General features: G+C 39.4%; 1 protein-coding gene and 1 pseudogene across 2 annotated transcripts; one reads left to right on the top strand and one right to left on the bottom strand.

The window, feature by feature from the left end:
• Window positions 1–3,620: 3,620 nt before the first annotated feature.
• Window positions 3,621–10,059, bottom strand: LOC149033910 (uncharacterized; annotated as a pseudogene). The gene has a single exon (XR_016182932.1). The product of XR_016182932.1 is annotated as an uncharacterized LOC149033910 (transcript).
• Window positions 3,697–6,438, top strand: LOC149033911 (cytochrome P450 10-like). Its single transcript, XM_089194210.1, has one exon. It carries the CDS (start codon window positions 3,697–3,699, stop codon window positions 5,326–5,328), a length of 1,632 nt encoding a protein of 543 aa, XP_089050336.1. The 3' UTR covers window positions 5,329–6,438.
• Window positions 10,060–16,559: the final 6,500 nt, after the last annotated feature.

The following is a 16,559-nucleotide window of genomic DNA, read 5'->3' as shown; positions in this document are numbered from 1 at the left end:
GATCCTGAATACTGACGATTTCAAGTATTTGGCAAGGAAGGTGTGTGTTTCTCTCGCTGAACCTTTTAATTCTTAATTTATTTTGTAGAAATCAAGTCAGCGTTACTTGAGTCGGTAGTATTTACAAAATGAATTAGATCCAATTTTGCAAGTCTGTGGATGAAACTCTGGTCTACAGCGTCCAAATGAAAAATACTGAAAATTGTCGCTCGCACGGTAATGTTTTAATTTGCTCAACAAGGTGGTTCTATCAGTCGCCGCGAACAGAGTATTAAAGGGGGGGGGGGCTACAGAAAAGGGGGGAATCGCTCGAATACTACAGAGCCTTAGGGGGGGTCAGATAAATTTTATTTCAAGTGTCTTCTTTCTGAAATTAACTATGCTGAGGAACGTTCTTTTCTTCCGCAGTTAACGCACGGAATCCTGAATAAGGAGATGAGCCACTTAAAAGAAGATGACTCATTGCAGTGCAATGACTCTGTCAAAATCAAAACAAAAGAGTACATTAAGAACTATATGAAAAAGTTTGGAGCTGAATATAAGAGATCCTAGTTAGTAAAAGACCTAAGTTTTACTTTGTACATATTATTCTTAGCCGAGGAAACAGTCTTAAAAAATGTTTCTAATATTAGTTAGGGTGTTAGTTTTAGCAAGCTTTGTAAGAGCGCTTTTCAATTGAATGTTGCCAATGCAAGATCAAAGAATTGGCCTTGTAATCTCAACGAACGATGAGAACAAATTGAAATTTCTGAAAGGAGCCAGTGGGATCTCAAAGTAAAACAACCAATCAGAGGAAAGGGCGGGAAAACGTACGTTGCCAAGTCGCGAGTGGTATTTAGCCTTGGATCTGATTGGTGGAGAGGATGGTGCGAGTTTTCTTGACCAATCGCAGAGGGTATTTAAGCAAAGGAAAGGTAGTCTAGATTTTGTACGTTGGACACTCTATTGGATTTCGCTCTTATCTTTTAGTTTGATATAGATTAGTTCAAAATAGTCTTAGCTTGTATTTAGGTGTTATTAACATTTCAAATTTCGGAGAAAAATTGTAAATACAAAGTTTTTGTCGTTTCTGTTATTTCATTTATTAGGATGTGAAATAATTTATCTCCTTAAATGCATCCATGTAAAATACCTCATTCGTTTGTTCGGACAGTTTTCTGCCGGTTGCTATCTCTGTGCACTTGTGAATGTATTACGTTTGTTTTTTATGTCGGTGCTGTGCGTTTTTCCTTGAAAGGTAACGCTAACTTTGGGGATAAGTAGAAATAGGAGCGAATCCGACTCCTTTACTAGTTTTTAAATTATTTCGCACGACTCTATCTTTACCTTTTAAAGTTCTGCTGTCGCTGTGTTTGTCTGTCACTTTGCTGTTTGACCATTCAAACGAAAGCTACGGAGAAGCCCTTTCATGTGGGACTGTTTATTCTGCTGTCAAAGAGTTGTAGTACAGTCGTTGTAAACCTTGTTTTATTCTCCAACGTGTTTCTTCTAGTTGTCTTAGACTTCTCTAGGGATTTTTATTTGTAAACACTACACGCCAGTATTTATAAGCCATGGTTAGCGGCTATGCGTGGGTCAAACACTGTAAAGGCCTAGCCGGATTTACGAACAGGAACTGGAGAAGTTGTAAAAAGTTTTAAGGGAAGGTGACGTAAAGATTTAAAACCGTGGCTCTCAAACCTTTTTCTCACTTTCAGCTTAAAACGTTCTTCACGTAATAAGTGCCAACTATCACTTATAAATACGGGCCTTTAATGTTCATCAGTAAAACTCCCTGAAGAAGTCTACGACAGTTAGACGAAACGCTTCGCAGAGTGCTGCTCGCTGGTTTGTTTGAAAAGTAAAAAAGCTTAAAAATAGTACCACGCACGACCCAGTAATGAAATTGTTAGATAATCCAAGCTGATAAAAGCGCGAAGACAAAATGTTCCGCTGTTAACATGTTGCCATCCTATGTACAGTCGCCCTCTACCCTCCAAAAGAAAATCGGGAAGGGGCCACTTCCAGATTTTCTTTTGGAGGGTAGGGGGCGGCAGTTCACTGGCTTTATGCCACAGCTTCCTGACTATAGAGCGCCATTACTGTTTCCCTACAGCGTGACATTCGGCGAGTCTCGTCCGTGACAAAAAAAACTGCGTTGATGCACATACATAAGGGCAAAATAAAACATTTCTAAAGATGGCAGAGATCCAAGTTGCGAAGTTTTTATCACAAGCACAATCCAAAATTAGGTCCCAAAATATTGATTAAAACCGCAAACCGTTAACATTTCGTTCTGAATCCAAAATGCGTAGAAAGATAATCTCTAAATCCGCCCATCCGTTTTCTTATTCATCCCTCTCGTTCCAGCCTTCTGCCGTAAGACTCAAAGAGCACTGAGCACTCGCTTGCCAAAATTACGCCTGCTCTGCAGGCTATCATTCCAAGAGTGACCTTTCAAATGAAAGCTACCCAGCAATATTTTCATGAGGCTCTCTTTATCACGCTTCACTTGAGGTCTTTTAAAATTTAACTCTGACTTGTGACTTAAACCATTCAAATAATAGCTGATATGGTGCCACACATCTTTGTGATGTACCACGTGATTTTAACTCAAGTTTTTCAGTTGCCCGAGTGTTTCACCAATGCCTTTGAAAGGGAACTCAAGTGAACCTTTTTTTACGTGACGTTGTTTTTCATAGAGAAGTTTCGAGCATTCGTCATTCTCTCTGACGAAGGGCTAACGCTCGAAACGTCAGCTTTGAAACTCTTCAGTGGCCAATTTATGTTATCAGCTTAGTTGATGAATTACCTTCAGTTGTCATACTCTCCCACCAACGCAGCACCACAGTTTCTTTAGAAACTTAATCCCTTTATTCAATCGAAAAACAGACGTAACACGTAACACAATCGTCAGTCAAGGGAACCTCTTCAAGTCATACTGATCCGTTTCATGTACGAAATGACTCAGCTTCCAAATATTCGCTGCAGCGTACACAGCTTTAGATAACCACCGAAGCGTTTCATTTTGACCCACTTTCCCGCCGACGAAGCACTACAGTTTCTCAGAATTACTGATGAATAACCTCGTTCACAAACTTAGTCAGATTAGTTCTGTTCTCAGCAAGCGGCAGCTGGTTACTGAAAAGTATCTACAGCGTTCACAAAGTTAGGTGACCACCAGAAAAAAACATTGGACTGAGAACAAGGCTAGTCAGGCAAAGTCGAGCGTTCTTACGTCGATCGATTCAAGAGCCGTTTTCTCCCACAGAGTTTCCAATAAAACCATTATCTACCTCAGCACTGAATGATTTATAGGCTTATCCATAGAAAACAAAGAAAACAAAAGAAGTGGGCTGTCCGAAAGACCTATTTTAGGTTTATGCAAATTTTCGAAAATTCGGTGGACAATTCCAAGTTAAATTTCCCTTTCTTGTGCTTTTCAGTTATACTGATTTATACGCACAAGCTGTGTAGCTCAAGTTTGCTACAACTTTTATCTGACTGATTTTGCCGTTATCTGAGTGACTTGTGTAGGTGAATCTTGGATCACGTGATGAATAGTTGTGTTGGCTTGTTATGCTACCCCACTGTGGAGTGCGTGACCGTTCTCTGGCTGTCAAAATCATTTGATCTTCACCGCGACAAAGCCAGGTTCCATAGCAGTACGAATGATTCCTTCGATCTACGGAGTTTGGATAGCTGAAGTTGTTGGAGATGGCATTTACTGTTGGAACGAAAAGTAATCACTCTCTCGTTGTCTCATCTGGTCGGACTATTTTGTTCATGCTTAAACAAAACCATAGTCTCCGTGGTTTTCTGCCGTCGACATCAATGTGTTCTCTTTCGCCCATTTCAGTCGAAGATGCACCAAAAACAAAACCTTTTTCAGAAATTCCAGGTCCGCTCCGTCTTCCAGTTTTCGGAACAACTTGGAGGTTCTTCGTGAGAACGAAAGGTCAGCCCCTTGGAAAGCGATTTTATGAAATCCAAGCAGAAAATGTCAAGAAATATGGGAAAGTATTCCGCAACAAACTACCAGGCATCGAAATTATCAATTTATCCGATCCTGCCGACGTTGCAAAGTTACTTCGATCGGATCCCAAATATCCAGAAAGACTGGACTTTCCGGCTTTAAATTTCTACCGGGAAAAAAGGAAGAAAATTCCTGGTGTTTTCTTTGCCGATGGTGAAGAATGGTACAAGCTACGAAGCGTCCTGAGTAAAAGAATGCTTCGACCGAAAGAAGTCGCCGACTATACTCCGAGTTTCAATGAAATTATCGGCGATTTTATTCACCGATTACGATCAGTTCGAGAGCCTAGTGGGTCAGAGAAAGAAAACGAAGTTTGTGAACTCGATAATGAACTTTTCAAATGGTCCTTTGAGTCTGTGGCGGAGGTGTTGTTTGACAAAAGGTTTGGTTGTCTTGAAGAGGAAATCAACCAAGAGGCACAGACCTTCATAAAAGCCGTCGGAGATTTTCTGGCGAATGCGGTGGAGGTCGGTTTTTTGCCAACTTGGTTTTACAAGATCTACGAGACCCAGAAATTTAAAAAGTTTTTTTATAATTTTGACACGATGTACGACTACGCCGAACTATTTATCGGGAGAAGAATCAAGGAACTGGAGGAGAAGTCACGCAAGCCATCAAAGGAAACAGAGCGTGACCGAGCTGGCTTCTTCGAGTTCCTCCTGGCCAGCGGAAAGCTGACGACGGATGACCTGTTGGCAAGCGTAATCGATGTTCTGTTTGCCGGAGTTGACACTACGTCCAACACGATGCAATGGGTTCTTTACATGTTGGCCAAAAATCCTGAGAAACAGAAGATTCTTCGACGGGAAGTGCTCTCAGTGGTAGGAAATTCTACCTTTGCAACGCCGGAAACGCTCGTTCGTATGCCATACCTAAAGGCCTGGTTAAGAGAGACCCTTCGCCTATACCCTGTTCTCTCTTCTATCCCGCGAAGACCGAAAGAAGACATAATATTAGGGGGCTACCATATCCCTGGGGGCACTGCTCAAGTTGAGTTCCTTGTTCACCAAATGGGGCGAGATGAGAGTATTTTTGAAGACGCCGAAGCGTTTAAACCGGAGAGATGGTTGCGAAACAAAGATATCACTTTGATCGAATCAGCAGAAGCTTTCGCTTCTCTTCCATTTGGATTCGGAACACGTATGTGCCTCGGTCGACGTATTGCCGAGTTAGAGCTTCATCTGCTGATGGCCAGAATCGTGCAGCAGTTTGACATCTCTTACCCACCTGAGGCAGAGAATGTGGAACCGTTCATGAGAGGTGTCACCATTCCTGACAGACCTGTTAGAGTGCAGTTTGTTGACAGAAAATGAGTCAGGTTTACATGTTGCCACGTTTACACTGCATTGTAAGACTGTTTTGAGCTGAAAGTGGGACAAATTCTGATGACAATTGCAACTCGTTTAAATAATCCACAGTTATTCGATCGAAGGTGTTCAATAAGTCACATTTTATAAGCCAGCTTGAACCATTTCAGTGATTCTCTGCCAATCACTTTACATTTTATTTCTCTTTAGAATTATTCAGTGGTGTTACTTGAAGGTCACGTCTTCTGGTTAACAATTTTTTGCATTTTTATCAAAAGTTCGTTCGGTGATGTATTTGATTCGGTGTTCTGAAATACTGGAAAAGTTATCTTGCTAAACTGCATATATATGCATATATATATGTGTGTGTGTATAAATGCTGGCGTTTACAGCGTAGGGAGTCGCAATTCAAAGTTCTCACAAGGACATCGATACACTAAATTTGACACCAGACACTTATAACCGTGATTCCAATGCGATTTATTGCAGAGTAATAATCTGATGTCAAACACGTCAAACTAAAATACAAGCAAAAAACACCTAATCGAAGGAACATTACACGGAGTTAAGCTAAAACAATAATTATTACATAACAATACATGAAAAGACGAGCGCACAAAAACCTAACAATGATCGATCAAATAGTAAAACGAAATCAACAAGGGAAGAGAAAAATACGTTTACCGATTGTCCTCTCTGTACGCCTGAATAGAAGTTGCAAATGAACGCAGTAATGAACTTCGCAGATAACTCTCTCGCATTAACTCTCTCTCTCAAGCAACAACGCACGAGGTACTGTAATAGCCCTTTTGATCTTACGCGTCACTAATGTCTAACAAACCTAATCTTTAACTTAACAGCAGTTACAATGTGTATATATTTGTGTATTTCAAATACATCTCAACGCTCTTAGGAACTATTTTTCTCGCATGCAAATTTTTGTCGTATACAAATTTATTTAGTATTCTTTCGGTTTTCATTGAATATTTATTGTCTTATAACTCATAGATATGGCACAATAGTAGCAGACGAAAAATCTGTTGAGTTTTTTTAGTCAACAAAGTGCAATCCCCTACATAAATTTTCCTTTGATAATAAAGTAACCTTTTTCCAGGCGTTCAGTTGATAAAACGGAGTGAAATAGTAGCGGCAGAGGGAAAATGAAGGATAATGAGGATACAAAAGTATCCAGAAGCATACAAGAGTCTGTGTGAGGATACAACAGTATCTACGCATAGGGGTATCAATTAACCCTTTACACCTTAAGATCAGTATGCATATTCTCCATGCTGTTCTCTATACATTTCCCTAAGGTGCTGACAAGGAGATTTTGCTTAATAATCAAGAGCTCCTGTACTTGTTGATCATTTCCTTTATTCTCATGACCTTAATATTTGAGTCAGGAGTGACACTGTAAGGAGAAATTAGATGCTAGTCAGTCTTAGGGGTTAAAGGATTAAATTGATAAAATTACTGGGGTATCTTTGAGAATACAAAGGTTTGCATTATTATACGATTAAGAGTATCTCCTTTTTTCTTTTCTTTAAATGTGTTTATTTTGGCATGTTAAACCACAATATTTTTGTCAAAAGCCTTGAAAGAAATTTCCAAAAATTTAAGCTCAGAAAACGCTTCTTTTCCAAGTCACACATTTGTTTAAAAGTCTCTTGAATTGACAAACTAATCACCTTTGAAAAAGGATTAAATATTTTCTTTCCTTGAAGAACTAATCGCGTTCGAAACCTAAAAGCTGTCACACTTTGCTTGGCTTGTTACTGAACTAATGACTCAAAAAAAAATAAATTGGAGTTTTTTAACTTCGGAACTCTTCTAAAGAAATAACACTACACGTTGTCTTGTTTCAAATTAATAAACTTAGATTTCTGATAAGCATTTTACAGAAATGCTTTCCTCTGTGTATCGATCCGAGTTGTCCTTCGCAGATGGCGTCCTCTTTTTACAGGCTTGTTATTAAATAGTTGTGAGCTTTACTAAATCTAGTTCATTCTGCTACAGAGGTTTTATCAAAGTCATGGCTCTTAAGGTGCGCTAGGCACCGGCCAATTTCCAAAATCAAATGTCACGTTGTCGCCCATGATCATAAATGGCGCCCATTGAGAAACTTTGTCAAAGCCGTTATTTCTCATCCACTTCCTGGCCTTGTGGAGAGATTCACTTGCGCTTTCACCGCGGTACAAATGTTTGTAGAAACAAGTCATGAACTGCTCTGTGGCTGTCATCCAGGGCCCATCGTGCCGCTAACACTGAACGAGCTCCGTATCCTAAGAACGCTCGGGCAATTCCAATAACTCCCTCGGTTCTAATCTGTCCACGAGCACTGTGACAACAACTAAGCACCACTAGTTTAGCTCGCAACCGAGTCTTTGAAATATCTGCCATCGTCAAAAGATACTCTTCTTCTCGAGGAAAAGGTGGGAGTAGGGTAGGGTGCTTAGGAGAAAGAAAAATCTCCCCTCTTTCAGGATCTCCATGCGCAGCTATGTGTATCAGGCTCACTGAATTTATCGTTTGGAGTACAGAATGCCTTGTAGCAGACTCTCCTATCAAAGGCCTTACGCCAAGAAGTACTCCAATCATCTCTGCTTCCTTTCTTGCACACGGCAATGGTATCATATTTCTGCACCTTTCCTTGTAAATCACCTTTCCAACCACAGGGTCACCCACTATCAGAGCCCCGGTCTGACTGTGATGGTCTGGAGGACTGTCTTGAACAAGCCTTAGAGTCGTGAGAGAAGGAACCAGCCGAATCCTGTATGTCTCTGATAAATATTTGCTTCCTTCGTCAGCCAAGGCTGCAAATGGCACATGGTACACACAGGAATCAGGAACAATTATGATCTCGGGCTGCTTCAGTAAGCTGGCCACGGGAGCAATGATTATGTTGTAACACAAGTGAAGACTTGTTTTGAAATCTTCGGTATCATAGTAATGAAAGTTAAGAGGTGACATCAGTTCTTCAAAAAACTTATCTAACTCAGGGACTATTCCGGTCACCTTGTTTGGGTCCAGGTTCACTTTCTTTTGTGAAAAAAGAAAAGCTCCCGTTGCTTTTATTATCCAAAACCGCACCTCATCTCCACCAACCGAAATGTACAGGCATGCACAGTCTGCTTCTTTTGTGATGATCCCTTGAATGCCACACCAAGATTGTGGATCGCTTGAGATCTGCTCTTGAACAGAGTACCGAGCTGTCATCAAGTCGGCCAGGCTTCTTGCCCTTCTCAGCTCTTCGACGTAAAGGGCGTCTTCAGGCTTTCCAGTGGAAGAAAGCAGCCTACTGAATAACTTGAAGGGAAAGGTGCCGTGCTCTTCTAAAAGAGATATTTGAAACTCATCGTTTTCTTTAAGAAAACCTCTCAAAGTTTCGAACTTTTGGATGCCTTGAAAAAGATACGAAAAAGCCTCTTCAAGATGACCTTGTGACACCATTAACACCGATAGATTACAAAGGCAGTGAAACTCGTTCAAGTTGTGTCCAATATCCCTACTTAATAGGAAAGCTTGCTTAAGGTATCCTTCGGCTATGTCATTTTTACCAAGCAATTGGTAACACAATCCTAAGTTGTTGTAGCAGACTACTACTTTTTCTCTATCACCGATGTCCATGCAAATTGAAAGAGCCTTCTGGTTATATTCTTGAGCCTTGTCATATTCACCACGCTTAAAACAAATTGAACCAAGGCTTGCGTAGTCTGCTGCTTCTCCGCTTCTATCATCGATACTCTTTCTAACTGCCATTGCCTTCTTAAGATAGTCGTCAGCCCTTGCATACATGCCTTGTGAGAGAAACAAACATGTGAGGTTTCCATACCCTGTTGCTTCTCCATTCCTGTCACCAATTTCTATTTTGATAGCGAGTGCTTTCTCTTGATATTCTCGGGCCTTGTCATATTGACCGAGTGATTGGAACAAAGCTCCTAGGTTTCCGTAGCTTGTTGCTTCTCCATCCCTGTCACCAATTTCTATTTTGATAGCGAGTGCTTTCTCCTGATATTCTCGGGCCTTGTCATATTGACCGAGTGATAGGAACAAAGCTCCTAGCTTTCCGTAACTTGATGCTTCTCCATCCTTGTCACCAATTTCTATTTTGATAGCGAGTGCTTTCTCTTGATATTCTCGGGCCTTGTCATATTGACCGAGTGATTGGAACAAAGCTCCTAGGTTTCCGTAGCTTTTTGCTTCTCCATACCTGTCACCAATTTCTATTGTGATAGCGAGTGCTTTCTTATGATATTCTCGGGCCTTGTCATATTGACCGAGTGATTGGAACAAAGCCCCTAGGTTTCCGTAGCTTGTTGCTTCTCCATCCCTGTCACCAATTTCTATTCTGATATCGAGTGCTTTCTCTTGATATTCTCGGGCCTTCTCATATTGGCCGAGTGATTGGAACAAAGTTCCTAGGTTTCCGTAGCCTGTTGCTTCTCTATACCTGTCACCAATTTCTATTGTGATAGCGAGTGCTTTCTCTTGATATTCTCGGGCCTTGTCATATTGACCGAGTGATTGGAACAAAGCTCCTAGGTTTCCGTAGCTTGTTGCTTCTCCATCCCTGTCACCAATTTCTATTTTGATAGCGAGTGCTTTCTCCTGATATTCTCGGGCCTTGTCATATTGACCGAGTGATTGGAAGAAAGTTCCTAGGTTGCCGTAGCTTCTTGCTTCTCCATACCTGTCACCAATTTCTATTGTGATAGCGAGTGCTACGTGTCGCATCATACTGCTTACTGCTAATTCGAAACTGCCCAGCCCATATCTTAATAGGCTTTAATAATAATCGCATTTCCTTGCAACAAGCTCGCGTTTCTAGAAATTAAATCAGAGAGTAGGTTTTCTTTGATCTGCTTCCTAAATATATACTATGACTCACAGGTTTTGCATGTGTTCAGAAAATGTTCTATATAAGCTACCTTTCTGTAAAGTCCTGTATTCTATGGAGTGATTGTTATAATTGCCCGTACATAATCGATACGAACTTTATTTGATAATCTTGCATTTTGATTGTGAAAATCCTTGAAAAAGTGCATTATTTGTCGACGTTTTTGGAAAAGTGATGTAAGGTATCGAAATATAAACAATGATCTCTTTTCCTTTATATATTTCACTCAATGGAAGAAGCCATAGCTTCTTTTCAAAGAGGGGGGAAGCAGTGAGATTTCTGTATGCTGTTAATGTTGCTATTCTTATGATAATTTTTTTGAAGCTTTCGTAACGATGCTAGCGTTGTTTGGATTTCTACAACAGTCAGCATTGATGCAAATTGCCTTTTGAAGTTAGAAACGTTCGTTATTCATTTTGATGAGGGTAAAGGGACTTGTATAAGATCTTCCGAAGGAAGTCAACTTTTTACTGGAAAAAAGTAGAAGACCTCCACGGTATAAAGTCAAGAATTTATAAAAATTATATTTTTGTCTCTTGTCACGCCATCAAACTGAAAGTAAACGGACAGAGTCGGCTTAAAGCCAAGAACCATCGAGGAAATTTATACCAATGTGGCTATGTCTTTCTTTCGGAGTTAGTTATTTCCCACTGAATAGGCGATCGCCCAAATTTCGGACAAAATTTGATGGGGTGTAGTTTGAGGAGGCCAGTTTTGTTCCTTTTTATAGACTATAAATGTAATGACCGTAAAGTAAATGAATATTGTTTCTTTTCGACATAAAAATGATACGTTACGCGTTGCGTTCTTGCAAAGACTTTTTTGACGACTCAGGAGAGAAACAATCACTCGATACCAAGATTTTTATACATTCACGATATCTTCCTGAGCCAGCCATTTAAATATTTAGGAAAAGCATTGGAGGTCATGTTTATGGCTGGCGAAAAGTTTCATTTTTCATGCGTTTTTTTCCTTTCGGGGTAAAACGTCATTACTCTTGTGTGCAGTCATATTTTTAATTTTGGATTTTATAGCGTTGAGCGAAAACTAAGGATATCGCCCGGCGCAATCATCCGTTTAGTGTTAGACAAAAATTTAATTTTCAAATCGTTTCCAGTACTGCTGTATTCGCTGTGAACGGCCTGCATATCACGGGTCATTTTGATTAAAAAAGCCCCAATTCCTCAAAATATTATCTGAGAGTTTAAAAGTTTCTTTTTTTTTTTTGTTTTTTGTTAAATAACTTTGATCACAGTTCTCATTTTTCCTTCAAGTTGTCAAAAATTGGTAACAACAGCTTTACCTTCTTAGACTATTCAGGAGGACCGTAACCAAAAGGATCTTCGGTTGTTTGTAAGCAGCTCCCCCAACAGTAATGATAAAGAAACACCATGGTTTGCTCCTAAATCATTGTTACATTATCATATAAAACTCCTCTCCGCCCTCTTCCCCATTAAAAAAATTTACCCCCCCCCCCCCTTAATTATCCACTACTACTGGAAAGTTTCGATAAGATTCAGGAAAAGAATCTGTGGAAAAAACTTGATCTATTCAGGAAAAAGGCTTTTCAAGAATTTCATAATTATTTCCAAATTCTTGAAAAGCCACAAGCTACGGAAACCTAAGAACTTTGTTCCGATCAGTTTGTCAATATGACAAGGCCCGAGAATATCAAGATAAAACACTCGCTATCAGAATAGAAATTGGCGACAGGGATGGAGATGCAACAAGCTATGGAAACCTAGGAACTTTGTTCCATTCACTTGGTCCGATATAACAAGGCCCGAGAATATCATGAGAAATAGATTTTCAACTTTTCATGATTCGGCACTACTTTTCAAGTTTAAATCGCTTGCCCGAATAAAGAGAATGTATAAACTCAAATAGATGACCGATGTTGTACACTCTTAGGAAAATTCCTCTTGTTGTAGTAGTTCAGGTTCATTATTCACCTTTCCCTCCCCTCCCTAAAAGAGGTCTCATTTGTTGATCATCACTTACATGAAGCCAAGCGAGATCCTCTCGATCATGACATCACGTGATTGTTACAATATTTCCGTCTTATTTAGATTAACATCCTTAAAAGAGAAACGGAGAGAGCAATGTGTTGTCTTTTTAGGGTAGAACTCTGATCAATCCAGCCGTTCCTGTTATTTACCAACTTTGTCTTCAATGACGCAAATAGCACTAACTGGAAAATGAACCGCTTGCGAAGAGATACTCATCGAGCACAAATAGCTTACCGTTTCAAGACAGAAGCTCCAATTCAGTACTGTAACAAGTCTTGATTGTAATTTTGTGTTAAGAACCCAACAGTTCTTGCAAAACAATGTGTACTGAGACCGGATGTTACCTGTAACAAAAATTAATTGTTTCATTTTTGCATGCTCACAATTGTCATCGGTAAAAAAGTTAGACTTACAAAACCGAAATATATTTTCATCAAATGGCGCCGCATTAAAAGTAGGATAACAAATATCCGTCTCTCCTTATCTTTCCTTCATTGGAAAAAACAAAATGAATTTCATTTAAGATTTTGTGATGGACATTCGGAATTCATATTTTTCACATAACGGTTGGAATTCTGCGCAAGGTTGGTGCGTTAGTAGATTGCCCTCCGGCTAACTCAGAGGATGTCGGAATTTAATCTTCAAAGAAGGTAGCTTGAAAGAAATCATCATGTCCAGTGTCGGTTAAAATACCAGTTAATTTGTCGAATTTAGTCAATGTTTGGTAGGTCTAAGTGGGCTTAAAAACGTTTAACCGACTTTGCCGTTTATGAATTTCTTTCAATTTCTATCGCACATGTCGGAATTCTCTTCCGCCAAGTCATTTATCACATCATTCACAACAGGACAAGGTTTGAAGCAGTTTTAAAAACCGATGTTCTAATCATGATGGAAGTGAATCAGGTGTTTTCACAGACAGTACTTACCACAATCTGTAGCCTTTTCGTCCTTAAAGTTTTTTTTCCAACACACGTCATACGTCAGTCATATCAGGCAGCTAATAAAATGTGGTTGTCTGTTCCTGTTCGACTGTAGGTTCCATAAACATTCTCTTCCCCAGGCCCGCTGAACGTAACGGCCAAACGTAAGCGCCAGTGGAAAAGGTCCTTTAAGTATTATCAATTACTTATTAATTTTGTCCGCTTGTCGTTGGCCGATTTACGTAAGGTTTTTATTAGACCAAGCGCTGGACAATCTTTTATTTGTGGAGCCGTCAGTCTAATGTATGCACCGAGCCCTTTTCATTGACATTTCCCTTGGCGTGGAAACTGCGAGAAACTATCCAACATGAACATGGAAATATTCTCCACCGTCAGATATGAATTAATTAACAACCGGTTAGCTTAAGAGCCAAGCGAGAAAAACGAATAAACTCGCTCCAAGGACAACTGCAGAAGAATCAAGGAAGTAAATTAATTTGTTTGTTTTCATATTAAGAGGCGATCTCTGTAAGAGCGGTCCAAAGGCATTTCGCATCGGAACAACGTTTTCCCTCAAATTTTGCCCAATAAAGTATCTTTGGTAGCTAGTAAATAAAACCATATTAGTTTCTTGAAATCTGTATGTTAAACAAAATTTTTACAGCTCTCAAAAGACAAAGCTGCGTAAGGCCCTTTTTTGACCTCTTGCGACATGGAAAATTTCAAAAGTTGAAAAGCCCGGTCCTCGTATCACACCGCATGCAGCTAAAAAATATTTTGCATTCTTAAACTGTGTGATATATAAGGCGTATAAAGCGCATTTCAATTTTGATATTCGTTTATTCAGAGGTTCATCATAATTTATTTAAAGGCACTCGTTAGTCGACAGCTTTCTGAAATTGGTCAAAAGTATTCTCTCTTTCTTGGTTGATATTGCTCAAGTCCAGACCAGACCATTGAAAACTCCGCTTGGTTTCTTCTAATAAGATGTTTGGCAGCAGAAAAATATAAATACATCTTGCACCTATTAATTTTTTTCACCGTGGTGACTTCAAACTATCAGCGATTTTGCTAGCGTGACAGCCGATTATGCAAATTAGTTCATTGAGCAAACTCCGACCGTTTTATATAGGTAGCTCAATAAATCTCAAATTTTAACCGTTTTAAGTTTAAAAGATAGTGGGAAAGAGCATTTAGATCACACCGATTAATACTTTAAACATTCTAAAAGGCCAAAATTTGACAAATTTTAGTATCTCGTGACAAAAGACGTCAACAACAACGTTACGAATATCATAATTTGATTAGCGCTCTCGGTCAACATTTAAATGGAAAACTCTTTTTTAAAAATTTGGCTTCTGTTATTTCTGTTATTTTGAGTTCTGACAGCTTACGCTATTCAAAACTGTAAGAACATTTCAGAACCAAACTACAGGATTTTATTATTTTAGGATTGGTAAAACTGGCGATAACAGCACACACTGAAATACACCCTGTCACGTAATTCAATCGTGTAATTATCTTGAATATCACTTCTCGCGTCTTAATAAAGCAGCGAAAACATTGTCTTTTGGCTCAGAAATCTAGTCGTCACCCGGCATGAAGAAATTGTCTTAGAACCACGGGTGCCAAGTTACGGTGTGATCCCCGGCAAGCTCAGTTTATAAATGAGGAAGGGTTGCCAAGCTGGTTTTCACGGGGAAGGTTAAGTTTGAAGTGAATTGAAATGAAACTACAGTATATGTGCTTGGATTCTGCGTTGGACTTGTGACCGCCTGGCCATTTTGAGCTCGTATTTTTCGCTTCTCGGATCGGGCGTTCGGAAATGGAGTGTGCAGCCTTGTGCTTTTCTCATGTACGTAATAAACCTAGAAATAGATAACTCGCCAAAATGGGTTCTTCTCAACATAGTAAGTGATCAGACAGCAAGCGATACACTGTGGAAGTAAGGTGAGGTATTTTTATTGAGAATTTGACCATACTTTTTATTCCTAACAGCGGTCGTAAATATTCCCATACAAACTCTTGTAATTTCGCCATGACTCTTATTTTGCAAGATGATCATCTCACAGCTGGAGCTTGGGCTGCCTGTGGTTATAGATCACTTTGTGACACTAGATTCGTCAATGTTTTTATTAACTTCAACTTTGTCAGAAATATCTTATTTGTGCAGCGGTATATTTATATAGCCAAGGCCATAACAAATCAGGGCAATAAGAGGGCCAGAAGGTTATTCCATGTTTGGTGCAATCCCAGACCAGACAGTGCCATGCCTGTGATGCAAGTGAAATTTTACATGAAACAGATATCTCTCTCATCGAAATTACTTGCACAAATTAAAAAGAACTCCTTAATTTTGCCATTTTGCAGGATTCACTCTTTGTGAACATTTAATTCCTATCACTTTACTCTGCGGCTGGCTTTAATCACTGCATGGCTTCTCCCATAGATCAGTCGTGGAAATTTCAATTGTTAAGTAAAACCATTTATAAGAAATGTGGTACAAAACCTGATTTGCCTCACTGTCACCTCAAGCTTTGGATCCTTTGGTTGAGGATGTACAAATCTTGTTAGTTCAGTGGGTAGATAGCCAACTTTCTCATAGTCTGAGGAAGACATTATGTGTACTGCAATTGCATTTTTGTTATAGGGTTTGCAGGTTCAGCCTTAACATTAGCAAAGATGTGTTTATTATGTTCATAGTGATACTCGTAGGCTACCTGTAATGCTTTCTGGTATTTTTCAGAATAGCAAGTTCCCATAACTTTAAAATGTAGACAATGTGTGATTTCCTCCATTGATTCATACAGATCTGAGTTGGAAACTTCACCACAATTTAAGTCATCATGAGTGCATTATAACGAGCCAACTCATCAATTTGTTATGTATCCAAGATTCACCTACACAGTGGAGTACTTCGATAACAACAAAATCAGTTAACCTAAAGTTTTAGCAAACTTAAGCTACACATCTTGTGCGTATAAATCAGTATAATTGAAAGGCACAAGAAAGGGAAATTTTAACTTGAAATTGTCAAAAATTTACATAAACCCCATGGATTTCTATGGGTAAACCTCTGACTCATTCAGAGTTGAGGTAGAAAATAGTTTCAGTGGAAATTCTGTGGGAGAAAATGTCTCTTAAAATGATCAATGTAAAATCACCCAACTTTGTCTCATTATAGTTGGTCTCACTCCAATTTTTTTTTTCTGGTGGTCACCCAACTTTTTGAATGGTGTATATATTTTTCAGTAACCAGCTGCTGCTGCTGATCATTACACTGCTTGTTGTCAGAGACTTTGTGATTCATGTGTGACACATGTCAGATGATGAGTGTGAACATTATGTCAAGAGCTAGAAGCACCACCTTTCATGATTTTTTGACATTGATTGGTTTGCATGATTGGCACA

Source organism: Pocillopora damicornis, chromosome 14 (assembly GCF_964200805.1).
Source record: "Pocillopora damicornis chromosome 14, jaPocDami1.2, whole genome shotgun sequence".
In the NCBI taxonomy this organism is placed as follows: domain Eukaryota; kingdom Metazoa; phylum Cnidaria; class Anthozoa; order Scleractinia; family Pocilloporidae; genus Pocillopora; species Pocillopora damicornis.
The sequence above is the reverse complement of the archived record's forward strand: the minus strand, read 5'-3'. Positions and strand labels throughout refer to the sequence as shown.

Excerpts from the sequence above, each read along its gene's own strand:
- LOC149033911 (XM_089194210.1), top strand. The coding sequence starts at position 3,697 with ATGGCATTTACTGTTGGAACGAAAAGTAATCACTCTCTCGTTGTCTCA.